This window comes from Cololabis saira, chromosome 9, assembly GCF_033807715.1.
Source record: "Cololabis saira isolate AMF1-May2022 chromosome 9, fColSai1.1, whole genome shotgun sequence".
Classification (NCBI taxonomy): domain Eukaryota; kingdom Metazoa; phylum Chordata; class Actinopteri; order Beloniformes; family Belonidae; genus Cololabis; species Cololabis saira.
Genome location: NC_084595.1, coordinates 42551739 through 42579472, shown reverse-complemented (window position 1 = coordinate 42579472; position 27734 = coordinate 42551739). Strand labels below are relative to the sequence as shown.

General features: G+C 46.0%; 1 protein-coding gene across 1 annotated transcript; it reads right to left on the bottom strand.

Moving 5' to 3' along the window:
• Positions 1-191: 191 nt before the first annotated feature.
• ak8 (adenylate kinase 8) lies at positions 192-24227 on the bottom strand. Its single transcript, XM_061730279.1, has 14 exons — positions 24105-24227; positions 22578-22682; positions 21708-21809; positions 21528-21617; positions 13396-13464; positions 9818-9899; positions 8004-8075; positions 7721-7921; positions 6440-6568; positions 5470-5559; positions 5254-5395; positions 3519-3599; positions 3312-3441; positions 192-218 (listed from the first exon to the last, which is right to left on the bottom strand). The coding sequence occupies exons 1-14, from the start codon at positions 24225-24227 to the stop codon at positions 198-200; spliced, it is 1437 nt and encodes a 478-aa protein (XP_061586263.1). The 3' UTR covers positions 192-197.
• Positions 24228-27734: the final 3507 nt, after the last annotated feature.

The following is a 27734-nucleotide window of genomic DNA, read 5'->3' as shown; positions in this document are numbered from 1 at the left end:
AAACATAAGTGAGCCCAGGGGTGAGGCTGAGGGGTGAATCCGGTTGAGGCTGAGGGGTGAATTCGGGTGAATCCGGGTGAGGCTGAGGGGTGAATTCGGGTGAATCCGGGTGAGGCTGAGGGGTGAATCCGGGTGAGGCTGAGGGGTGAATCCGGGTGAATCCGGGGGAGGTGGGAGTGAGGCCCGGCAGGGCCGCATCAGTTAGTGTACAGTCGGCTCTGTAGAACCCCAAACACAGAGGGAGGATCCTGCTCTGAATCCACGTCAACCCTCTCTGGAAACACAGACTGAACACACACACACACACACACACACACACACCTTCAGGTGAGTCTCGTAACTTCAGGTGAGTCTCGTACCTTCAGGTGAGTCTCGTACCTTCAGGTGAACCTCGTACCTTCAGGTGAGTCTCGTACCTTCAGGTGAGTCTCGTACCTTCAGGTGAGCCTCGTACCTTCAGGTGAGTCTCGTACCTTCAGGTGAACCTCGTACCTTCAGGTGAGTCTCGTACCTTCAGGTGAGCCTCGTACCTTCAGGTGAGCCTCGTACCTTCAGGTGAGCCTCGTACCTTCAGGTGAGTCTCGTACCTTCAGGTGAGCCTCGTACCTTCAGGTGAGCCTCGTACCTTCAGGTGAGCCTCGTACCTTCAGGTGAACCTCGTACCTTCGGGTGAGTGTGTGTGTGTACCTTCAGGTGAGCCTCGTACCTTCAGGTGAGTCTTGTACCTTCAGGTGAGCCTCATACCTTCAGGTGAGTCTCGTACCTTCAGGTGAGCCTCGTACCTTCAGGTGAGCCTCGTACCTTCAGGTGAGCCTCGTACCTTCAGGTGAGTCTCGTACCTTCAGGTGAGCCTCGTACCTTCAGGTGAGCCTCGTACCTTCAGGTGAACCTCGTACCTTCGGGTGAGTGTGTGTGTGTACCTTCAGGTGAGCCTCGTACCTTCAGGTGAGTCTTGTACCTTCAGGTGAGCCCCATACCTTCAGGTGAGTCTTGTACCTTCAGGTGAGCCTCGTACCTTCAGGTGAGCCTCGTACCTTCAGGTGAGTCTCGTACCTTCAGGTGAGTCTCGTACCTTCAGGTGAGTCTCGTACCTTCAGGGGAACCTCGTACCTTTAGGTGAGTGTGTGTGTGTACCTTCAGGTGAGTCTCGTACCTTCAGGTGAGTGTGTGTGTGTACCTTCAGGTGAGTCTCGTACCTTCAGGTGAGTCTCGTACCTTCAGGTGAGTGTGTGTTAGTACCTTCAGGTGAGTCTAGTACCTTCAGGTGAGTCTCGTACCTTCAGGTGAGTCTCGTACCTTCAGGTGAGTCTCGTACCTTCAGGTGAGTCTAGTACCTTCAGGTGAGTCTCGTACCTTCAGGTGAGTCTCGTACCTTCAGGTGAGTCTCGTACCTTCAGGTGAGTCTAGTACCTTCAGGTGAGTCTCGTACCTTCAGGTGAGTCTCGTACCTTCAGGTGAGTCTCGTACCTTCAGGTGAGTGTGTGTTAGTACCTTCAGGTGAGTCTAGTACCTTCAGGTGAGTCTCGTACCTTCAGGTGAGTCTCGTACCTTCAGGTGAGTCTCGTACCTTCAGGTGAGTCTCGTACCTTCAGGTGAGTCTAGTACCTTCAGGTGAGTCTCGTACCTTCAGGTGAGTCTCGTACCTTCAGGTGAGTCTCGTACCTTCAGGTAAGTGTGTGTTAGTACCTTCAGGTGAGTCTCGTACCTTCAGGTGAGTCTCGTACCTTCAGGTGAGTCTCGTACCTTCAGGTGAGTGTGTGTGTACCTTCAGGTGAGCCTCGTACCTTCAGGTGAGTCTTGTACCTTCAGGTGAGCCTCATACCTTCAGGTGAGTCTCGTACCTTCAGGTGAGCCTCGTACCTTCAGGTGAGCCTCGTACCTTCAGGTGAGCCTCGTACCTTCAGGTGAGTCTCGTACCTTCAGGTGAGCCTCGTACCTTCAGGTGAGCCTCGTACCTTCAGGTGAACCTCGTACCTTCGGGTGAGTGTGTGTGTGTACCTTCAGGTGAGCCTCGTACCTTCAGGTGAGTCTTGTACCTTCAGGTGAGCCTCATACCTTCAGGTGAGTCTTGTACCTTCAGGTGAGCCTCGTACCTTCAGGTGAGCCTCGTACCTTCAGGTGAGTCTCGTACCTTCAGGTGAGTCTCGTACCTTCAGGTGAGTCTCGTACCTTCAGGGGAACCTCGTACCTTTAGGTGAGTGTGTGTGTGTACCTTCAGGTGAGTCTCGTACCTTCAGGTGAGTGTGTGTGTGTACCTTCAGGTGAGTCTCGTACCTTCAGGTGAGTCTCGTACCTTCAGGTGAGTGTGTGTTAGTACCTTCAGGTGAGTCTAGTACCTTCAGGTGAGTCTCGTACCTTCAGGTGAGTCTCGTACCTTCAGGTGAGTCTAGTACCTTCAGGTGAGTCTCGTACCTTCAGGTGAGTCTCGTACCTTCAGGTGAGTCTAGTACCTTCAGGTGAGTCTCGTACCTTCAGGTGAGTCTCGTACCTTCAGGTGAGTCTCGTACCTTCAGGTGAGTGTGTGTTAGTACCTTCAGGTGAGTCTAGTACCTTCAGGTGAGTCTCGTACCTTCAGGTGAGTCTCGTACCTTCAGGTGAGTCTCGTACCTTCAGGTGAGTCTCGTACCTTCAGGTGAGTCTAGTACCTTCAGGTGAGTCTCGTACCTTCAGGTGAGTCTCGTACCTTCAGGTGAGTCTCGTACCTTCAGGTAAGTGTGTGTTAGTACCTTCAGGTGAGTCTCGTACCTTCAGGTGAGTCTCGTACCTTCAGGTGAGTCTCGTACCTTCAGGTGAGTGTGTGTTAGTACCTTCAGGTGAGTCTAGTACCTTCAGGTGAGTCTCGTACCTTCAGGTGAGTCTCGTACCTTCAGGTGAGTCTCGTACCTTCAGGTGAGTCTCGTACCTTCAGGTGAGTCTCGTACCTTCAGGAGAGTCTCGTACCTTCAGGTGAGTCCCGTACCTTCAGGTGAGTCTAGTACCTTCAGGTGAACCTCGTACCTTCAGGTGAGTCTAGTACCTTCAGGTGAACCTCGTACCTTCAGGTGAGTCTCGTACCTTCAGGTGAACCTCGTACCTTCAGGTGAGTCTCGTACCTTCAGGTGAGTCTCGTACCTTCAGGTGAGTGTGTGTTAGTACCTTCAGGTGAGTCTAGTACCTTCAGGTGAGCCTCGTACCTTCAGGTGAGTGTGTGTGTGTACCTTCAGGTGAGTCTCGTACCTTCAGGTGAGTCTCGTACCTTCAGGTGAGTCTCGTACCTTCAGGTGAGTCTCGTACCTTCAGGTGAGTCTCGTACCTTCAGGTGAGCCTCGTACCTTCAGGTGAGCCTCGTAGCTCCGGTATTCCTCCAGTCTTTGGGCGACAGCCTCGGTTCTGTCCTCAGGCCGGGTCTGCAGCCGGTCCCGGACCTCGGAGCTCGGAGCTGGTTGGCTGAGAGTGTGGAACCTGCAGGGAACATGCACATTGATGTGGAAGTGGGTTTACTTCCCCAGTGGTTGTACTGGGGGAACTGGTTCCCTCACCTCTGACCAGTAACGGGGTCTGTCGCTCTCAGAGTGATTCTCTCCAGACAAACCTCATCTTTCGCCTCCAGGAAGAAAACTCTGTTGGAGGAGAAAATGGCCACGGTTACGGTATGATGTTTTTTAATTCCGAATTAATTATTCCGAATTAAATAATTCTGAATTAAACTAAGTTTACATGGAAATAGTAATTCCGAATTGAGGTTTACATGGAAAACACGTTTGATCGGCTTTATCCGATTCCTCTTAAAGTATTATCCATGATTTTAGAGAGCTAGCAAGATTTGAAGTGGCACCTCCTCTAAGCCCCGCCCCCTCCTCCCCCTCCCGTCAGCGCTCCGTCCAAAGCCACGCCCCCACAAACTTTGGGGAACGCGCATTTGCAGGAGTCGAGTTTTCCAGGACATTTTGGACAGCACATTTTCAACAAAACTACCCCATGTCTCATTAACCCAAGCAAGGCCGGTTTTAGGGGGGGCAGGCGTACCCTACGGCGTACCCTACGGCGTACCCTACGGCGTACCCTACGGCGTAGCTGTGGCAACAGAGCCTGCACGGCACTGCAGCGCTCCGCCAGCCGCACCGGCGCTCTCCGCTCTCGCCGGGATGGAGACGCCTCCATCCCCACGGACCCCCATACTGCTTCCGACCCGGAGCTGCTGCGGCTCTTCATTGCGGCTGCACGTGTCTCCGCGGGCTGCTGCTGCTGGGCGGAGAGTCCTGCAGCAGCAGCCCGGACCGACGGCTCTGCTCCCCGCTCTCACACACAGCGGGGACTGAGCCGCTCTGGAAATAACTACATAATAACTACATAATAACTGGAAGGGGGAAGGGAGGGGGGGGGGGGGGGGGGGGGGGGTCGTGGGCGGCATGAAGGCATCTGATTGGTTCTTTCCCCCCCTGCCAAGCCTCTGGTCCTGGACCAATCTGTTTCATTCGGACCGAATGAAACGGATTGGTTAGAGTTTTTACATGATTTAAGCTGGGAGGGGGAGGTGGGGGCGGGGCTTAGAGGAAGTGCCACTTTCAAATCTTGCTAGCTCTCCAAAATCATGGATAATACCTTTAAGGTCTGGGGGTTGGGAAGGTTCTGATTGGATAGGGGGGCGGACCAGAAGTTACGTCTACCGGAAGAAAAACAAACTTAGCCGCTACAACTTTGAAAAGCTCACAATTTTAATGTTTCCTCCCATCTGTTCTTTTAATTATTTCCAGGTCATCCAAGCTATTTATTAAATAAATGGTCTCTGCTCTTGACCACCGTTTACTGCTGCTGCCATCTTGAAACTTTGTTTGGAAAACCAGCCCAGCGTGGAATATAAACGTCATGGAGACAGACGGGTGAGGGAACGAGCAGAAAGAAAGACCGGAAATAATTTAAAGAGGAATGAGTCGTGGAATTATTATATTCAGATATTCAGATTTAAAGTCGGAATAAACCAGCCACTTACTTTGGAATTAAGTTTAATTTGGAATGGCCATTTCTATTCGGAATTAGGTGTTTACATGTTAATTTTTACTCATTTTAAATCAGATTTAATTTTAATTCCAAATTAAAGAGGAATTAAACTTCCCATGTAAAGGCACTGAATGTTTATGTGAAGGGTCATCTACAGCAGAGCTGTGAGGGGCCTGAAACAGGACTGTTCCTCTGCTGACTACTAGGGTCTGGATCTGGACCTGGAGTTTCTCTACTGAGTGACGGGCTGTGATTGGTGGTTTGGTACCTGTTTACCTGTTTGGCCGGTTCAGGGACTTCTGCAGGCTCTGGGCCAGCTTCAGATCACTGGGTAAACCATGCAACACCCAGCCGTTGCAGGTGCATTCCAGGAGGCTCAGCCGCAGCTCTAGAACCTGCAGCACCAGTGCGTGTGGAACTGAAGCAGGATCAATCAGAACTAGAACCAACACCTGCTCAGTGTTTAGGATAAAAACGGAGCAAATTTCTTACCTGGATTTCCTCTATCCAGATACTCTCTGACCTTTTTTCCCAGATTAGTACCATCCGCGGCAGCAGACCTCAACGCCTGGTCACAACACACTGAGGTGCACAAATACAACAACACGTGATGCAGCAACCACAAATGCAACAATCCCATCATGCAACAACGACACGCGCAGCAACCACAAACTCAGCAACCCCAGAAGCAACCACCGCAGACAAAACAACCCCAAATACAACAACCCGTGATCAGAGCTATCATGCAGATTTGCAAGGCCCTTGCGCGAAATTTTTCGGATCGGGTGTCTATATGTGCAATTTGAACTCTCCAATTAGCAAAATACTGGATACAAACACATACAGTACACACGTTTCATTATGAAGCATTGCATACCTTCACCTGCCTCATCATCATTTGGCTTGCCTCGACGCGGGGCCCCGCGGCTGCTTGAGACCCGGTCGGATCGGTGATTTTTCTAACAAATTTATCAAACGAGCCTTTCAGAGAGGCATTAAACTCTTCCATTTTCTTTAGTTTTTTTCATCCCCTGATGGAAATTTCCTGAATCTGTCTCGTTCTCTCGACATTGTGTGACAGTTGCATTTGCACATATATTTATTGATATGCACAGACTAGTACACATTTAGGTCTATAATGGAACGTGACTGTTGATATTTATAAGGGAAAGAAGGAAAAAAAACGGAGAAAAAAAAGATGGAAAAAAAAGACGAAAAAAAACAAACAAAAAAAACGGCCCATAGCGCGAGGCCCCGTGCAGTCGCACAGTTCGCACACCCCTTGCCCGTAATGCAGCAACCACAAAATGCAACAATCACAGAAGCAACAGATGCAACAACAAACAACCTCAAACACAACAACACCAGATGCAAGAGCCATAAATAAAACACAACAGATTCAGTGTGTGTGTGTGTGTGTGTGTGTGTGTGTGTGTGTGTGTGTGTGTGTGTGTGTGTGTACCGTCCACCATCTTGTGCGTCTCTGACAGCAGTGCAGCCTGGTGACTCTTCCCAGAACCGGGTGGACCCAGCAGGAGGACTCTGGGGGGTGCGGTTACGTCGCGCTTGCGAATCTGGATGAAAGCTAGAACTGACAACACACGGACAGGAGGGTTTCTGGTCTCATGACTGCAAATATACAAGCCAGGATGTGTTTGGCCACGCTGGTGGATGTTGAACCTTCAGAAAAGAAGGCTGTTGGATGATCCATCATTTACATCAATGTTGCACCCAGACATGCAAACTGCCAGAACATCTGCTTCTACAGAGGCCTGCACATCTGCTGATGATGAGTTTGTCAACACCTCTTAAAGCTTATGGAGGCAGTAAAGGTGTACTTCGTATTGCCATGCTTTTTTCATTTTGTTAAATAAATGATGGCACTGTTAGATAAGTTATATGCTGCTGTTTGTGAGGTTTTATTTTTATTTACAGGTGTGGCCTCAAGGCAAGGCAAGTTTATTTGTATAGCACAATTCAACACAATTTTTTTCAATTCAATTTTATTTATATAGCGTCTAATACAACAGAGTTGTCTCTAGACGCTTTACAGAGACCCATACCCAGAACATGACCCCCGAGCAGTTATTACATAAACAATGGCAGGTAAAAACTCCCCTGGTGGGAGAAAAACCTTAAGCCAAACAGTGGCAAGGAAAAACTCCCCTTTAGGAGGGAAGAAACCTTGAGCAGGACCTGGATCATAAGAGGGGACCCTCCTGCCGAGGGCACTTTGAATCAACACAAGTTGATTCAAAGTGCTTTACATCGACATTAAAAGCAGCAAGACCCAATTGTACAGTAAATAGCAAATAAAATGAAATAAAATTATGGGAAAAGAAGGTAAAATAATAATAATAATAATAATAATAATAATAATAAAAGCACAGGTTACTAATTTAAGAGTATGCTTAAATAACGAATAAATGAAATAAAATGATAAGAAAAGTAGAATTAAAAGAAGTAAAATAATAAAAAGCACAAGCTGTTAAAAATAAGGGCAGTAGAGTCCAGCAGGTAAGTATTTAATTTAGGAGTACGCTTCAGTAGCCAGTAATGTTTTTAGGCATGATTTAAAGGGGTTTATTGCAGGTGTTAAAGTGGTACATCACAGCAGCAGTCGTCTCCCACAGAGATGACCGCACAGGAACCTGTGTCCTGGGACTGCAGGAAGTGTGTGTGTGTGTGTGTGTGTGTGTGTGTGTGTGTGTGTGTGTGTGTGTGTGTGTGTGTGTGTTCGTACCTTCCTGGTAGACTCCATTTTGAGGTTGCTCAGTGTCCACGACCTTCAGGCGGCCCTGGTAGGCCGATCTCAGCCCTGTGAACTCACAGTTGTAACGGTGCAGCCGGGCCAGCAGCTGCTCCTCAGACAGACGCTGCCCAATCTCCAGCCGCTCAGCGACCCTGGCGTCTGCCGGTAGGACCAAGCTCTCATGGTAGACGTCTGCAGGCAGGAAGTGATGTCATGTCCCGAGCTGCTCTTATTCCACGGACAGGTGTTGTGGACTGAGGTGGAGCAGACTCACCTTTGGTTAGTGGGTCCAGCATTCGCCCCTGATTCCTGGCCAGCAGCACCGTGGCAGGAGCCTCGAGCATCACTGACACACACACACGCAGAGGCAGCAAGGTACATGCAGCATGTGCAGCACAACACACACAGAGAGAAGAGAGGGAATGTGCATGACGTCACAGATGCCACTTCACAGCAGGTTACGCCCACTGAGTGTCAGAAAGACTGAGTGTCAGAAAGACTGAGTGTCAGAAAGACTGAGTGGCAGCGTAAACTTTCAGTTTGAGCAACTGGAAAACATCTAAAATGGGAAAGAGCTGTTGTACGATTGACTGTACTCATAGATTTAGCAAGAAATTGGAGTTATCGTTTAACAGACTGCCGAAAAATAAGCTTAAAGGTATTGTGACATCATTTTTAACATGCTTTTAACACTATTAAAAGTCTTGGCCAACATCCCTCAAATGTGTCTAAAAGAGTGTAACAAGAAAATATTCACTCTAGTACTCTATTCCTGGCTTTTTATTACAGTGTTTTTTTGCGCCGTGAAAAATGCTTCCTTTCCCCCCTTTCCTGTCAATCATTGCTCCGCTCCTCCTCCAAACCTCCTCCTCCTCCAGCCATACGCTCACAGCGGCGTCGGAGAGAGCCGGGTGCGGCAGGCGAAGCATGCACGGAAAAGCAGCACGGCGAACCACAGCAAACAATCATAAAAATAAAGGCATGCAAGCAGCAGTGTCACCTTATCTTAAGTCCAGTCAGTGGCCGCGGGTGTTCTTAGCAGTTTTCCTCCGGTGATTAGAACAAAAGAGGCTCTAAACACTAAACAGCTCCGTGTTAAGCCTGATTTATGGTTCCGCGTTAAATCGATGCAGAGCCCTACGCCGTAGGGTTCAGCGTACGGTGCGCGTCGCCGCGTAACCCTACGCCGTAGGCTCTGCGTCGGTGTAACGCGGAACCATAAATCAGCCTTTATGGTGCGCTGGAGAGGAGCGGAGGCAGGGAGCTGGGTGGAGGGGGCGGTGATTTAGCGGGCCGTTACGTAACGGCCCGCCACCAAACCACATGCGCCGTTTTTGCATAGTTATGCGGAAAATCCCAGAAAGCACACAATACACTGAATGTTAAAAGTTTGTTGTTTTTTGGGTGTAATTGATGTCAAGACACCCAACAAAACACAAAAAATCAAGAAAAATGGGTTTTTCATGTCACAATCCCTTTAAGAGAGACAAATGGATCGCTGCAATTCGCAGAAACAACTGGATTCCAGACACCGAAACGTGGATTTGCGGTTCCCATTTTGTATCAGCTAATGTTGGATTTTTGGGTAGCTAACGTTAAACGGTCAAATCATAAAGTTAGGTTTTCTCATCACTTTAATTTCACCAACAAATCCTGCCTTGAAGTCGGACCAAGCGTCAAGACTTTTGTAAGCCTTCAAGCTTTGCTTTGTGTATTTCCCAGAAATGAAGTACATGTAAATATCAGGAAACTGGATTCATGGCCAAATATTAATGTCCATGGACCACTGGTTCTTGGGGTAACTGTACCAAATATTAATGTCCATGGACCACTGGTTCTTGGTAACTGTACCAAATATTAATGTCCATGGACCACTGGTTCTTGGGGTAACTGTACGGGTCACTGTCAAGTCCAACTGCCTTTAATTTAAGCCGATAATCAGCTGTTATCCCGTCTTCTCCACTAGTTGCAGCTGTTTCTGCTGATGTTTTGCCACTCAGTGGGAGTAACGGGGCTGGTCCAGTGGGGAAGTGACATCAATGCATTCCCTCTATATGTGTGTGTGTGAGAGTCGTGTTGCGTTCTCACCAACATGTTCAGGGAGGACTCCAACCCGCTGCAGAGCCAGAGCCTGAAGGTGAGTCTGAGGAAATCCCTCAAGCAACCAGCCCTACACACACAACCACACACGTTAAATGTTTGATGCCGGCTGCAGAACTCCCAGTACAACCAGTCTGCACCACTGTGTGTATGACAGGAACCTCTGAAGAGCGGGCCTGGACTCTGACTGGTGTCTCCATACACTAGGATGGTTTGCAGATGTGTACTGAGAGTAGGAAGCAGGGGGGAGGAACATGTGGACAGATGGAGTTATGAGCAGAGAAAAGAGATGGTCGTCACAGCAAGACGGAAGATGGAAGGAGTAGAGGTGAAGGAGTGCGGGACAGAGGACAAGAAGAGAGTGCAGCAGGGTGGAGCAGGTGGAGAAGATGGAGGAGGGCCAGCAACAGTAAAGAGGAACATTTACAGTTGGTTATGAGACCAGAACTTCTCTGTGGTTGGAAACAGCAGCACTGACCCAGAGACGGGGAGCAGAGCTGGAGGATGAGAAAATCCCACAACCAACCAGAATCACAGGTCTTGGGGATGAGGTCAGAGAGGCCAAATGAAGATGGTGACACACTGATAGAAGGATTATGGAGCTGACAGACAGGAGAAGACCAGAGGGACCATTAGTGGATGTGAAATCGTCTCTCCGTCTGACGATGGAGGTCTGGACCTCTCTCTCTGGACCTCTCTACTTAAACCTCAGCCTCCAGCGAGCTGCACTTGGAGAAGTGCTGGTTGTTGTGTAGAGGAATTGGTGTTTTTATATATATATAATTATTTGGTTGGAATCTAACATTGGAAACTTTTCATTCCAGAATGATCTGTATAAGAACTTTAAAGTGAGGGAGGAAAAAAGACAGTATGTGTGTGTGTGTGTGTGTGTGTGTGTGTGTGTGTGTGTGTGTGTGTGTGTGTGTGTGTGTGTGTGTGTATCTGTCTCCCTCTGGCACTTGGCTGAGGTGGGGGCAGATGTCAACAGATGGGAACAGAAAAAGTCATATATATGCGCTAAAATTGTACACATATACCAGTGATGTCATAGTTAAGGGGCCTGTTTGGGTTTGAATTGAAGGCAGAAACTGTCAGATAGGAGCGTAAATGAGACAGATTGCGCAAAACGGAGAAAGACTGATGAAGTTTGAGGAGCGGCCACTGCTTTTTATACGGTATAAAAGAAGAGTAAAAATCCACAAGTTTTCAGAGTCGGTTACTGGGACCCAGCCGGCTCTTGGTACAAATTGTAATTTTTGCAATAAAGACCTTCACAGTATTTGAACGGAATACCAGCCGAAAAACCTGACTCGGTGTTTTTTCTTCAGTCCATGGATGAAGGTGTTAATACTTATAGGAACAACTTAGTTTTATGTGGGGGTCCCGAAAGGATTCTCTACAGTTGGACGACACTCTACAGGTGTCTTGTTTACGGTCAAAGTGCAGTTCATAAGTTGATGGATGCTTGAAACAAGGATGGATGTCCCAGCTCGTTGTTCATGTGGAATAGTGTATGATGCAGATGGGAGTGTAAACGTGTGCAGGACGCTCACGTTTGGCTTTGTGCATTTCCTGGTTTTGGATTATTAAAGGTCATGGAGGTCTTTCCTGTCCTGTACCAGGAGGTTTTTCTGGAGCGGTGGGGTGGCAGTCAGACAGACGTACAGACGTACAGGTGTGGTGTTGGATGAGGCAGCAGCAGGCGGGGTTCTGAGGGGAGCTGTCAATCATCCCCCATTCACAACAACACACACACTCTAACGGTCCCAGGAGTGTGTGTGATGAGTTCAGCCTGCGGCAAAACACACACACACACACACACACACACACACACACACACACACACACACACACACACACACACACACACACACACACACACACACACACACACACACACACACACACACACACACACACACACACACACACACACACACGCGGTGCGTCCGAAATGCCATACTAAACAGTATATACTCAAAAAGTATACTTTAGTTCGGCAAACTTTTGAGTAAATATCAGTAGTATGCATTAATTCAGACGTACTATTCAAACGGACCTTCCCGCCGTTGGGAGGGGGAGTTGTTACCATGGTAACAACTCACAGCAGCAGTAGCAGCACAGCTCTTTCCCGTTTATCCTTGCCCAAAAAAGATTATATAATATTATTATATACGAATATTATAATATTAATATTATATAATAATATTATGCTTATGACATATACGTCTCTGTGCAGCACTTAGCAACCAAACACCGCTGCATTACATTGTGGGAAGTTTCTACTCAGCTAGTGTCCATCAATCCACACTAATACATTTCTCCAGAATGAGTATGGATAGTACATACTATTGAGTACGTACTAATGTTTCGGACACTAAAAAATATCACATACTGTTTTTGCTACTCATTAGGGTGGAAGGGTCCAGACTACCAGCAAATAAACCTCAAGCAGGTCTGACCCACCAGTTACTGGGCTGAGCCTAGACCAGTCACTAGACCAGTTAGTTGCTGTAGCTGATGATCTAGACCAGTGTTTCCCAACCCTGGTCCTCGGGGCCACACTGTCCTGCATGTTTTAGATGTTTCCCTGCATCATCACACATGATTCTGATTAATGCTCCTAATTAACTGGTCATCAAGGTCTGCACAACTCTGTTGATGTCACAGGCACTTGTATCACGGTGTGTTGGTGCAGGGAAACATCTAAAACATGCAGGATAGTGTTGCCCCGAGGACCAGGGTTGGGAAACACTGATCTAGACAGTAACCTGGTGGTCAGTAGAGGACCTGCAGGTCTGGATCTGGACCCTGGTGGTCTGTAGAGGACCTGCAGGCTTCTTCTGGCTTGAGCCGTCATTTGCAGGACTGCTGTGTGTTTTTTATCTGCACATCCTCATTTAAAGAGTCTTTTGTTATTTGCTTGTGAGTATTTGCAGCATGTGCATTATCAATTTGAGGATGTTTTGCTGGTGGTTCCATATATTTGCATGTGTTTCATCAAGTGTTAAGTTTAGAAAACCCTCCGTAACGGGTGTAAAGGCCTTTGACAGCCACCAGAGGAGCTGCTCCAGGACCCAGCTGAGTAAAGTGCAGAAGCTCCTGGAGGATATCCGTGTCAGGGAGTTGTCTCCGTGTCCCGCAGCACTAGAGGTGTTACTGGACGGGGAGCTCGGTTTGAGGGACAGCAGCTCGGCGTGCTGATGAAGACTGACAGGAAGCAGGACGTGATGCTGATGAGGACAGGCGGAGACGACGGGGCCTCAGAGGAACGACGGCGCTGATGTGACAACGGCACGGCCGTTTGATCAGCTGGTCTCTGAGGAGCTGAACCCCCGGTGCTCGGCCTGCTGGGAATCGGAGTGTGACACGCTGGCGACCACAGCGCTAATTATCATCATCAAAGCGTGGCAGACAGACAAACGATGGATTCATCCTCCACCAGCAGAAACACGCCAGTCAACATCATTTTTACACAAACATCAAAGCTTCACAACTGAAGGAACTCTGGGATTCTGTTGGACCGTTACCATGGAGACGAGTCTGGGGAGGCAAAGGGGACTCACATTGTTGAAGCAGTCGGACTCCCTCACTCTCTGTTGGACCAGCAAGGCCAGCAGATCATTAGGATCCCCCTGAAATAAATGCAGCAGTCATATGAATTCAATTCAATTCAATTTTATTTATATAGCGTTGTTGTGCCCGACCATATGCCCATCTGAACTTATAAAATGTATGAACATTTTGTGATTATGAGGACCTGTAAAACCAGACTTTGCCCCTTCTTCCTGAAGTCCTGCGACCCCCTTCTGCTAACTCCTGGTTATCTCGGCCTGGGTCGAGATAGCCCGTTTACGACCCCCACGGCATGGCCGGAGATCAAAACAAGGACCCAGCAGGGTTTCTGCCAGGGAAAACAGACTTCCCTGGGGGTTTTATGACACCTAAGCAGGGGTCGGGATGCAGCGGAGCCAAAACCAGACCTCAAAATGGTACTGCTTCTTTGAACCCCCCCTTTTCCGCTTTAATGTGCCTCATAAAATGGCGCTGTTGCCTGAACTACAACCCCCAGCATGCCTTGCGGGGGGGGGTGGCGCCTACAAGCGGCGTTCATCCAATCGCAATGAGGCACCGATGACGTCACCGCAGCGCGCGTAGGATCAAAACCCCTGCCGCTGCTCCTCTTCCCTCTCTTCCGATCAACCTCTCTTCCTGAGCAGCAGGACCAAAGGATCCCATCTCCCTTCTCTCCCCCCGGCTGGGGGGAGGCGGAAGGCCCGCAACGGACCGGGCCTGCGGAGCTCCGGCTCCCATTGACTCTTTTCTCAACTACATCTCGTCCTGGAACAGCTGGATCTTCTTGGCTCTGGGCCAAAGATCCCACCTCTCTCTCCCCCCGGGCTGGGGGGAGGCAGGAGGCCCGCACCGGACCGGGCCCTGCGGGGTCCGGCCGTTGAAGCCGCGGTCCCCCGGGAGGCTCCGATTTCTCACTAAACTCTGTTCCTCTTTAAGTTCACAGATCCAAGCTTCCGACGCCCACGCGCTCCCGGCAACCAGATCGGGACACAGCTGCGATTCAGACTGAACCCCCCTCCCCGCTCCGAGCCCCTGTCTGCCAACCGGCGCAGGGATCGGGGACGGACGGCCGGCGTCTCGCCCGGCGTGAGCTCTCCCGGGGCCCGGACGGCCGCGCGTCGGCGACCGGCGCAGAGAGGGAAGCACGGCAAGGAGAGACCGGTCCCCCCGCCGCGCCTAGGAATGCGTGTGAGCCTCCGTTTGGTCCGGAACCACGGCCCGGCACGCCGCTGTCTAATCCGTTTCAGGGGAAGGGACGGGACGCGATAGCCTGACTGCGAAACCCCAGCAGGACCACGGCCCAGTCACAGAACCCGCAGGCACCCGATTCCGGATCCCAGAGGAGACGTGAGCCCGCGTAGCAGTGATCAGTAGGATTTAAGAGTGTTCAGAACTGTGTGTGAGATTGTGAGACCTGGGTTATCAGTAACTTAAGAGTGTTACAGAGCTAAATCTGTGTTCAGAGCTGAGATTACACCACCATCATTATAAGGACTGTTTTCATTAATTTGTAGCCACTACTTTCTGCTAGTCATTCATGTTTTAAAGCGCTGTTTTCTACAGTTGATCACGGTTTAACACCGGGATCACCATCCGTTCTAATTGCACGTGGCCAAGAGGGCGCGTCCATCTTTAAAAGACCACAGGAGCCCAGTTTGAACTGTAGATGTTCTGTATCTTCGTTATTATTGCTTGATTTCTTTTCTTTTTCATTCCATGCATTTAACGTTTATGTTTCATTTTATTGATTGTTGTTTTTCTAGTTAATTAATTGTTTTATGATACTTAAGCCATTTCGCCATCGGGATTTATTGGGTATTTATTTACCATCTTTTGATACCCGTATGTAAATAAATCCTGATTGATGTTTTAACGAGTGGTTGTGTTATTTCATGCAAGATTTGGTCACAAATTGATTTGTTTAAGCAGAGCCTAGTGTTCGGATATCACGCCTTCACTGTTATTCTGTAAGATATAGTAAGATCTGCTGTTCTGCAGGATAATTCAAATCATAATGAGACTGATTTTCTGCTGTTAGTTATCGAATCCCACCGGAAGTAAGGCCCCGGCGGTGGTGCCCCTACGAGAATTATCATTTTTGATAATACAATTTGATAAATAGTCAACTTTATTAATTATTAATAATTCTTTAATAGAATTATCATTAGCCTTGATAACTGGACAGCCAAGCTACCTATGAGTTGCACAACATAAATGGTGCCCCGTGTGAGGGCTCTAATAACGACATAAATGGCGCCCCAGCGTGAGGCTCTCTCGAAGCGATATTTGTGACTGAATTTGTATGAAATGACAGAACATTAATTTTGATCGGGAAAGAAAATATTTCTATTTTTATTCCCCTCTCATTATCTGATTCCTACGGTTATTTTAAAACCTGTTAATGGCAACCTCGCCTCACTAAGGGTTGGTTGCTTTGTTAAGTTCTTTAATTTTATTAATTTGAACTTTTATTTTTCATCACACGATTATTAATCTTGTGATTGATTTCCTCTGCAACCTTACTTCACTGAAGGTAATGGTTGGGTTTGCTTTAAGTTCTGTTAATTTTATTAACCTGAACTTTTTCTATCACTCAATTTTTGTGAATCTGTTTGAGTAATTTCCTTTTGCAACCAGGTTCCATGGAAACTAATGGTTGGCTCGCTGTAAGTTCCTGATTTTTATTAATCTGAACTTTTATTGAGGGATCACTATTTTATTAATCTCTGATTAATTCCCTTTTGCAACCATACTTAACTGAAGGTAATGGTTGACTTAATTTCTTTAATCCTATTAATTGAACTGTTGCTGATTACCCCATGTGAGTTATTAATCTTCTCAGATTAATCTCTACTGTGTTTTAAGTTGAATCTTTAATTTAAAGTTATTTAAAGATTCCTCCCTTTTAACTCACTTTATTAATTCCTTTCAGTTGGTTCTTGCTTCTAAGGTTATAACCAATACCCCAGTCTCTCAGGGTTTGTTATCGGTTTAATTCTTCTAATCTGGGTGATAACGTGAGCTGACTTCGTTAATAAGTGTAATCTCTTGCCAGAATCCCAAGCGAAGCGCTGGGGCCTGGACCGTGAGCTGAGGTGTGGTTATTAATGGCAGAGAGCTCATCGCAGTGGACGGAGAACCAGCAGAGGTGGGCATGCAGGCTGATAGAGATCGACCGACAGGCAAGTCTGTTCTTAGGCTGGACCCAAAAGTGGTGAGCCCGGTCATCTTATCCCCTGAGCCCCCTGGTCAGACGCCACCATGAGTAAGCCAAAAATTAATTACCCGAAAGGAGCTGCGGCCCTTCCCAGTTTTCACTGTTACTGACGCTGAAGAAGCAGCTCAGCGTCTTCTTAAAGTAAACCAGAGGAGAACAGATCACGATTAACAACCAAGGCGCAGACGCCGTACCTCAGAGCGAGAGGGGTCCCACGTTTGACCTTTTTTAGCCAAAGAACACTGAACAGCTGCATTACCTTGTATGCAGCGGCCCCCTCACAATTTTTCTGACCCAGAAGTGGAAGTCCGCTCCACACCTGGAAAGGGGGGTAGGATACTTTGTGGCGTTAAAGAAAAATTCACGCCTACACACAACTTTCAGGCTTCCACAGCCAAACATAAGTTAATGTGTGTTTTTGTCGCCTAGCAATTAATCAAAGAGTGGTTAAATTGTTGGCTTTTGATTTTAGGTACAGTGTACATCCTGAAACCTAACTAACCCCTCCTTTTATCTTTCATCTACCGCACTTTAAGAGTGATATCACTGTGTTAGGTAAATGAATGATGTTATTGCTTTGAATATGTTTTTCTTTTCATATTTTTGTGCATTGCTCGCCTAGTGGACTAACCAGGCTAGCCTCACGCCCCCAACCAGAGTTTATGACCACATGGACTGGTGCACCGTTGTTAGATTCGACAACCAGACCCTGCATTCCGGTTTTCGATTCGAAGGGGGGATGTTGTGCCCGACCATATGCCCATCTGAACTTATAAAATGTATGAACATTTTGTGATTATGAGGACCTGTAAAACCAGACTTTGCCCCTTCTTCCTGAAGTCCTGCGACCCCCTTCTGCTAACTCCTGGTTATCTCGGCCTGGGTCGAGATAGCCCGTTTACGACCCCCACGGCATGGCCGGAGATCAAAACAAGGACCCAGCAGGGTTTCTGCCAGGGAAAACAGACTTCCCTGGGGGTTTTATGACACCTAAGCAGGGGTCGGGATGCAGCGGAGCCAAAACCAGACCTCAAAATGGTACTGCTTCTTTGAACCCCCCCTTTTCCGCTTTAATGTGCCTCATAAAATGGCGCTGTTGCCTGAACTACAACCCCCAGCATGCCTTGCGGGGGGGGGTGGCGCCTACAAGCGGCGTTCATCCAATCGCAATGAGGCACCGATGACGTCACCGCAGCGCGCGTAGGATCAAAACCCCTGCCGCTGCTCCTCTTCCCTCTCTTCCGATCAACCTCTCTTCCTGAGCAGCAGGACCAAAGGATCCCATCTCCCTTCTCTCCCCCCGGCTGGGGGGAGGCGGAAGGCCCGCAACGGACCGGGCCTGCGGAGCTCCGGCTCCCATTGACTCTTTTCTCAACTACATCTCGTCCTGGAACAGCTGGATCTTCTTGGCTCTGGGCCAAAGATCCCACCTCTCTCTCCCCCCGGGCTGGGGGGAGGCAGGAGGCCCGCACCGGACCGGGCCCTGCGGGGTCCGGCCGTTGAAGCCGCGGTCCCCCGGGAGGCTCCGATTTCTCACTAAACTCTGTTCCTCTTTAAGTTCACAGATCCAAGCTTCCGACGCCCACGCGCTCCCGGCAACCAGATCGGGACACAGCTGCGATTCAGACTGAACCCCCCTCCCCGCTCCGAGCCCCTGTCTGCCAACCGGCGCAGGGATCGGGGACGGACGGCCGGCGTCTCGCCCGGCGTGAGCTCTCCCGGGGCCCGGACGGCCGCGCGTCGGCGACCGGCGCAGAGAGGGAAGCACGGCAAGGAGAGACCGGTCCCCCCGCCGCGCCTAGGAATGCGTGTGAGCCTCCGTTTGGTCCGGAACCACGGCCCGGCACGAGGCGGCCCCGCCGCTGTCTAATCCGTTTCAGGGGAAGGGACGGGACGCGATAGCCTGACTGCGAAACCCCAGCAGGACCACGGCCCAGTCACAGAACCCGCAGGCACCCGATTCCGGATCCCAGAGGAGACGTGAGCCCGCGTAGCAGTGATCAGTAGGATTTAAGAGTGTTCAGAACTGTGTGTGAGATTGTGAGACCTGGGTTATCAGTAACTTAAGAGTGTTACAGAGCTAAATCTGTGTTCAGAGCTGAGATTACACCACCATCATTATAAGGACTGTTTTCATTAATTTGTAGCCACTACTTTCTGCTAGTCATTCATGTTTTAAAGCGCTGTTTTCTACAGTTGATCACGGTTTAACACCGGGATCACCATCCGTTCTAATTGCACGTGGCCAAGAGGGCGCGTCCATCTTTAAAAGACCACAGGAGCCCAGTTTGAACTGTAGATGTTCTGTATCTTCGTTATTATTGCTTGATTTCTTTTCTTTTTCATTCCATGCATTTAACGTTTATGTTTCATTTTATTGATTGTTGTTTTTCTAGTTAATTAATTGTTTTATGATACTTAAGCCATTTCGCCATCGGGATTTATTGGGTATTTATTTACCATCTTTTGATACCCGTATGTAAATAAATCCTGATTGATGTTTTAACGAGTGGTTGTGTTATTTCATGCAAGATTTGGTCACAAATTGATTTGTTTAAGCAGAGCCTAGTGTTCGGATATCACGCCTTCACTGTTATTCTGTAAGATATAGTAAGATCTGCTGTTCTGCAGGATAATTCAAATCATAATGAGACTGATTTTCTGCTGTTAGTTATCGAATCCCACCGGAAGTAAGGCCCCGGCGGTGGTGCCCCTACGAGAATTATCATTTTTGATAATACAATTTGATAAATAGTCAACTTTATTAATTATTAATAATTCTTTAATAGAATTATCATTAGCCTTGATAACTGGACAGCCAAGCTACCTATGAGTTGCACAACAGCGTCTATTACAACAGAAGTTGTCTCTAGGCGCTTTCCAGAGACCCGGACATGACCCCTGAGCAATATGAGCATATAGTCCATGGGCCAGAGCCCAAAATTTCACTTGTCAGCACCACTCAAGGTGACCAAACGTCCTTATAATTTTTGAAAATATCCATGTCTGTAGATGATATTTTGGTACGATAACCCTTCCTGAGTGGCAGCTGGATCACAGTTATCAGCTCATGAAGTTCAGAAAATTACATTTTAGATGCTGCTGCATATCCTGGTTTAGACTCATGTACAGGAAATCTGTCAATATTTCACAATATTGTCTTTGGTATCATTTTAAAGGGGACCTTTAAAGCATTCATTCAAGCTAAGATGTGATACATTTCCTGAATCCTTATGGTCCTGTGAGTATTCCAGTTTTTGTATTTTGTGTCTCTGTTGTTCCTAGATGACACAGGGATAAAAGATAGTATATCATTTAGGCGAAAACTGTGTAAAAATGTGTGTTGTTTATAGTTTAAAGAGCTGCAGTGACCTCTATGTTGGTCAGAAAGATTCACATCTTAGCTTGAATGAATGCTTAAAATGATACCAAACACAATATTGTGAAACATTGACAGATTTCTTCCCAGCCTGGTGCAGGTCTACAATTTTGTTTCTCTGTCCTTTGACAGCTCTTTGGTCTTGGCCATAGTGGAGTTTGGAGTGTGACTGTTTGAGGTTGTGGACAGGTGTCTTTTATACTGATAACCAGTTAAAACAGCTGCATTAATACAGGTAACCAGTGGAGGACAGAGGAGCCTCTTAAAGAAGAAGTTACTGGTCTGTGAAAGCCACTGATTAATGGAAATACCGACCCCCATAGTGGTTCCTTATTGCAAATTCAGAGATTTCTTGTGCAAAATTGTGTTATGGAATCCCGACTAATGGAAATGGAATTTCAGTATCTGCTGATCCTAAAAATCTTGTTTTGGGGTCCGAAGTTCACTTTGTGCAATTTTTCTGCCATCAACATTGACAACATTTACGTTTCAGGATGAAAGCAAGACTCTGCTGTACAGTAGACATAGTTTTGTTTGCGTGGTTAAATGCATCCAGAATTTCCCAATAGAGAGAATGTGCATGACGTCACAGATGCGACTTCACAGCAGGTTACACCCACTGAGTGTCAGAAAGACTGAGTGTCAGAAAGACTGAGTGGCAGAAAGACTGAGTGTCAGCGTAAACTTTCAGTTTGAGCACTTGGAAAACATCTAAAATGGGAAAGAGCTGTTGTGCGATCGACTGTACTCATAGATTTAGCAAGAAATCGGAGTTATCGTTTTACAGACTGCCGAAAAATAAGCTTAAGAGAGACAAATGGATCGCTGCAATTCACAGAAACAACTGGATTCCAGGCACCGAAACGTGGATTTGTGGTTCCCATTTTGTACCAGGTAATGTTGGATTTTTGGGTAGCTAACGTTAAACGGTTAAATCCTAAAGTTCGGTGTCCTCATCACTTTAATTTCTACAACAAATCCTGCCTTGAAGTCGGACCAAGCATCAAGACTTTTGTAAGCCTTCAAGCTTTGCTTCATGTATTTCCCTGGCGTACAAAATTAAGTACATATAAATATCAGGAAACTGGATTCGTGGCCAAATATTAATGTCCATGGACCACAGGTTCTTGGGGTAACTGTACCAAATATTAATGTCCATGGACCACTGGTTCTTGGTAACTGTACCAAATATTAATGTCCATGGACCACTGGTTCTTGGGGTAACTGTACGGGTCACTGTCAAGTCCAACTGACTTTAATTTAAGCCCATAATCCGCTGTTATCCCATCTTTTCCACAGTTTCCCCTACTAGTTGCAGCCAAGTAAGGGGGCTTGGTCCAGTGGGAAAGTGACGTCACTGCATACCCTCTATATGAAATATGTTTTAAACTCAAAAGTACGGTACCATGGTAACGATGAGAGACACTGATGAAGTCAGACAGGGAACATCGACTGAGATTTCCTGCGAACTCTTAGTGGATGTTAAGGGTGGAAACCGGAACCTGTCACAGGAAGTGGACGAGTACCTGCTCAGTGGATTTGCTCTGCTCAATCTTCTGCTGTATACTCTCCTTGGTCACAAGAACAACGTTCAGCTCAGTGCTCAGCCTCTTCGCCTAAAAACATCACAGAAGAAGAAGCACTCGAGCACATGAACAGAGGACAGGAAATGTGTGTTCGTGAGCGTGTGCTGCTTGAGAACTCACCATGGTGTATTTTCCGACAGCAGGAGGACCGATCAGCATCACCCTGGGAGCTAAGCACAGGTCAGACTGGTCACAACCAGAACCACAACTTCCTTTCTGGCTCTGTTCACAATGGGTTGGAACAGAACCACCATCTCTTAGAATGAGTTTTAAATCAGATGTTAAATCAAGGTGTAAAGAGAGTTATCAATTATGTGTGAATGCGGTTATTAACATGGGAATTAAATCAAATTTTAAATTGCTGAATAAATCAGACTTGTAGGAATCATTAGCCGGAACATTAGCAATGTTTCTGCACTTGTTTACAGTACATTGATGCGCTTCTACACTTCAGGAATGTGTCTGCAGTCATTTACTGTAAAAAGGAGTAAATCTACTGATACACTGTGGAAAAAAACTCTGAATTTCCTGAAAGTCTTTTTTTTTTTTAAATTTGATTTCATGTTCCCAAGTTTACTTTGTTAACTTTAAAATTTCCTTCTAAAAAAAGTCAGACTTTCAACAATAAAATAATTAAATATTAAATATAAATTTGTGAATACTTGACTTGATTTGACTAATTTGGGGCTTTATAAATTTGCAAATATTAGAGAAAAATGTTATTGTAGATTCATAAACTTGAATTTCCAAAACATTTTTTTAGACCCCAACATAAATGGAGGACATATGCATGATGATTGCAGTCCTCACAGTAAAGTTGTGAGTAAAGTTCTCATTCATTTATTCCTCCTCTCACGCTGGATATCAGGCTGTAGCCTGAGATCTGTACAGGCTGCAGGGAGACCCTGTTCATCCACATCTCCCCACATATACGAGACCTGAAGTCTTCAGAATATTGGATGATGGAGGTGCCGCCCATCAAACCCCAACCCTGACAGGAGGAGACCTACGATACGGGTTGGTCCTCCGCAGCAGCCGTATCATGTAGCGTTTGGGATCCTCGGGCTTCTCGATGAGCAGGTTGGACAGCAGATCCTGGAACATACAGAAGGATGCAGATACAAAACCAGTGTCGGGATGCAGTTTTCATGCTTCTAACGTGGAGAACGCAAGCAGGAGCATTTATCTGCATCAACGTAACCCCCCCACCCCACCCCACTGGGTGCTTTTCTGTATATGTGGGTGTGAGTGTGTATAGGAGGGTGTATAGAGGGTCTGCATTGACGTCACTTCCTCACTGGACCAGCCCCCTTACTCACACTGAGTGGTAAAACATCAGCAAAAACAGCTGCAACTAGTGGAGAAGACGGGATAACAGCTGATTATTAGCTTAAATTAAAGGCAGTTGGACTTGACAGTGACCGGTACAGTTAGCAAGAACCAGTGGTCCATGGACATTAATATTTGGTACAGTTACCCCAAGAACCAGTGGTCCATGGACATTAATATTTGGTACAGTTACCAAGAACCAGTGGTCCATGGACATTAATATTTGGCCACGAATCCAGTTTCCTGATATTTATATGTACTTAATTTCTACGCCGGGGAAATACACGAAGCAAAGCTTGAAGGCTTACAAAAGTCTTGACGCTTGGTCCGACTTCAAGGCAGGATTTGTTGTAGAAATTAAAGTGATGAGGACACGGAACTTTATGATTTGACCGTTTAACGTTAGCTACCCAAAAATCCAACATTACCTGATACAAAATGGGAACCACAAATCCACGTTTCGGTGTCTGGAATCCAGTTGTTTCTGTGAATTACAGTGATCCATTTGTCTCTCTTAAGCTTATTTTTCAGCAGTCTGTAAAACTTTAACTCCGATTTCTTTCTAAATCTATGAGTACAGTCGATCACACAACAGCTCTTTCCCATTTTAGATGTTTTCCAGTTACTCAAACTGTAAGTCTACGCTGCCACTCAGTCTTTCTGCCACTCAGTCTTTCTGACACTCAGTCTTTCTGACACTCAGTGGGCGTAACCCGCTGTGAAGTTGCATCTGTGACGTCATGTGCATTCCCTCCATATAAATATATATACATAGATAGATGTGTGCATGTACGTATGTGTAGATAGATAGGTGAGAGCATGCAGCTTGTTACCAGTCTGATTTTTACAATGTGGACCAGATCTTTAATCCATTTCAAACGCTTGAAATGGAGAACATTTGGACCCACCTCTGCCTGGTTGATGGTAGCACTACACCAACATCCAGAGCTCAGTCAAACTACTTACTAATGATCTTCTATGAACTAAAACCTGATAAAAGCAGGTCAGGTGTCGAGAGCTTGTCAGTCCTAAACTCCTGCTCAGAACGGTTCAGACTCCCCTGCCGCCTCCAAGTCAGGAGACGGTTTGAGATTCTGAGTTTCCAACATGTGTCCTGTCAAAGTTCCTGGAATGAATAATAACAAAGAGAAGACTGGTTCCTGTTGAAGATGCTGGGCGTTGGTCTACCTGCATCATGTGGCAGACTTCATGTTCTTCGGCGTAGGCCCTCATCCTGGCGGGAACACTCACATTCTTGAACCTCTCGTCCATGTCCATGGTCTTGTTTCCTGAGGGCCACCAACGCAACATGGTCAGAAACCTGCAGGCTGAAGGTGGAAAGAATCTGGCCCCAGTTTAACATTAGTCCTCGTCCAAAACAGAAGCCGGTCCCAGTCTAAAACTTATCCCAGACTAGGACCGGTCCCAGTTTACCACTGGTTCCAGTCTGGGTCTCGTGTGAATGTGAAACTGATCTTGGTTTGAGACTGGTAACTGATCAGACCAGGGGCCTCATGTATAAAGAGTTTGTGGATTTCAACGTGAATCTGTATGTGGAATTCTTGCGTGCCCAAAAAAACAACAGAGCTTCAAAACTGTGCGCCCAAATCCACGCACGTGGATCACAACCAACGTGGAATTGAGCGCACAATTTTTTTACTTTTTTGTAGGTGTGCCGTCACCTTAATGTTTAGCTGTGTTTTAATCTGTGTTTCTGGTGCGCCGTCACCTTAATGTTCCAGCGGTGGATGCTAATAATGCTAATAATGATATTGGAATACTTTTTATCACACAATAGCTTAAAGTGAACAGCTGCTGACAAAAAACATGAGCTCTTGACAGCAAACGCTCTACTCCTCTGTTTGCATTGAGACGCAGTTGCTGCACAGACACCATCAATTTTGTCCCACTCTCGCCTCATCCCGTCTTTCTTGGTCTTCATTTGGCTCGTTTTGAGATATGTTTTCAGTGTTGTCCTCGTCCTTGACCTTGTGCTCAGGTTCAAATTGAAATGGCTGAACAAATGACATGTTTATCCTCTGGATTATCTCGTTGAACAGTCACAACAGTGGAAGGGGGCCAGCAGGTGCAACCGTCTGACGTCACTACCCAGAATGCCTTGCGGTGTAAACAACAATGGCGACCTACGAGTTCAATTATATTTTCAAATTTTATAAAAACGAAGACATCAAAAAGGTTTTTTATATCACATTGTTATAATTGATACCAACATTTATCTTTTAAGACCTACATGTCTTAATAGCCAGGGTTCCCTTTAAATACTAACAGATTAAGCCCAATGTACATAGCTGTGTCCGAAATTCACACCCTAATGAGGAGCAAAAACAGTATGTGCGTCCGAAAACATTAGTACGTACACAATAGTATGCGCTATCCATACTCATTCCAGAGAAATGTATTAGTATTAGGGCTGTCAAAGTTAATAACGCATTAACTTTACGTCCTCTCAATGCCGACAATTTTTTTAACACACGATTAACGCGCAGGATAAAAAAATAAAAAAAAGCGCATTATATAATTTCTGGCGGTTAACGCCACCCGCAGCTTGAGGAAAAGTATATTGGATTACTGCGTGAACTTTTTTGAAAATCGATGAAAGATTAAGAATGAAAAGGGACTTTTGAACGGCAAGTTCACTTTCAAAAAGATGCCCGATGGTTCGCTGGACAAGTCTAAAGTTATTTGCCCCCCCCCCCTTGTCAAAAGCAGACGACGCTGGATAGCAGCTTGCACTTAGTAGAAGGGGATTTTTTTTTTTTTTTATCCCGATTCTTTCCCCCATTTTCACCCAGTATATTTTTTGAGCCTTATTCTCCTCCATATGAGGTTAGACATAATTACATGGAAAATTTAACTGACCAATGCATTTCTTGTACAATGTTTGTGATGCATATGGTTCATTGTTTTACATTGAGCTGATTAAAAAGTCTTTACAAGTGTAAAGTTGGAGACTACATTGTGTTTGTATTTATGAAGTTACATTCAGGTCAAAAGCTTTTTTTTGTGTAAAGTTGAATAAACATTGGCATAAAGCAAGCATATTTGCCCTTTCTCATGTTGTTAACAGTATTAAAAACATTTCAAAAAATACCTTAAGGTAATTTAGAACAGCAAAAAATTTGTGAATAAATGTATGATTAATCGCAAGTTAACTATGGACAACATGCGATTAATCGCGATTAAAAAAAATGTATCGTTTGACAGCCCTAATTAGTATGGATTGATGGACACTAGCTGAGCAGAAACTTCCCACAATGCAATGCAGCGGTGTTTGGTTGCTAAGTGCTGTGCAGATACGTATACGCATAAGTATAATAATAATTATTATAATAGATAATAATAGTAAATAGTAAATAATAATAGTAATTATTAATAGTATAATATTATTATATAATATTAATATGTCATATTAATATTAAATAATATATAATATTACTATTATAATATTCGTATATAATATTATATAATTTATATAAGGGGAAAGAGCGGTGCTGCTACTGCTGCTGTGACAGGAGTTGTTACCATGGTAACAACTCCCTCCTCCTCCCTACGGCATGAAGTGCCGTGTGTCTCTGAGTAGTACGTCTGAATTAATGCATAATACTGATATTTACTCAAAGTTTGCCGAACTAAAGTATACTTTTTGAGTATATACTGTAAAGTATGGCATTTCGGACGCACCGAGTGTGTATTGACGGTGCACTCTCTGTACGTGAGGCCCCTGGTCTGAATTTAACTGCGTCTTTAACAACTGGACTAACGGTTTAGAAACCAACTCCAGTGTCATAACGAATGTAATGCTTTTTTTCCTCAGTTAAACCCAAACCGAGCCCACTGCTGTCAGCATCTTCAGACTTTACCGTGTTTGTAGATTCTTGAAGCAGAAACCAACGTCACCAGGTCAAACTTCGACAAGAAAAGTAACGTAAATCCGCAGTAAACGGTAAACGGGCCGCCGGTTGCCAAGACCCGTCGTTAGGCCAGCGGTTGCCTAGCAACGGGTCCTCCTTGAACTTTCTCCCGACGCTCTCGTTTCTTATTTATCTATTTTTTAAACAAAACTTTGTTGAAAATATACAAACTCTCAAAGAAGATAATGGACAAATATCAATTTAAATACAATATGAAAATTAATTGTCTCTCCACGTTGATCCACTTGTTTGACCTCATCTTCATGTACAGGACTGTCTCAGAAAATTAGAATATTGTGATTTTCTGTAATGGAATTACAAAAACAAAAATGTCATACATTCTGGATTCATTACAAATCAACTGAAATATTGCAAGCCTTTTATTATTTTAATATTGCTGATCATGGCTTACAGCTTAAGAAAACTCAAATATCCTATCTAAAAAAAATAGAATATTCTGTGAATCTTAATCTTAAACTGTAAGCCATATTAAAATAATAAAAGGCTTGCAATATTTCAGTTGATTTGTAATGAATCCAGAATGTATGACATTTTTGTTTTTTTTAATTGCATTACAGAAAATAAAGAACTTTATCACAATATTCAAATTTTCTGAGACAGTCCTGTAAGCGTTTGAGGAGCTAATCTGTGCATGCTTCCAATAACGTATCCGTCTCTCGTGAAACTTTCAGCATCGTGAGAACAAAGTTATTCACCTTTTCCACATTCCACATTTTCACATTCCACATTTTCCGTCCCATGAAGCATTTAAGACATCATCAGTGACATGGAGTGAGCATGTTCAGGACAAAGTGCATACGGACGCAGAGGTTTCTCTCATTCTTTATTGCTGATGTTGAGTGTTGCTGCAGATCAGTGGCAGAGT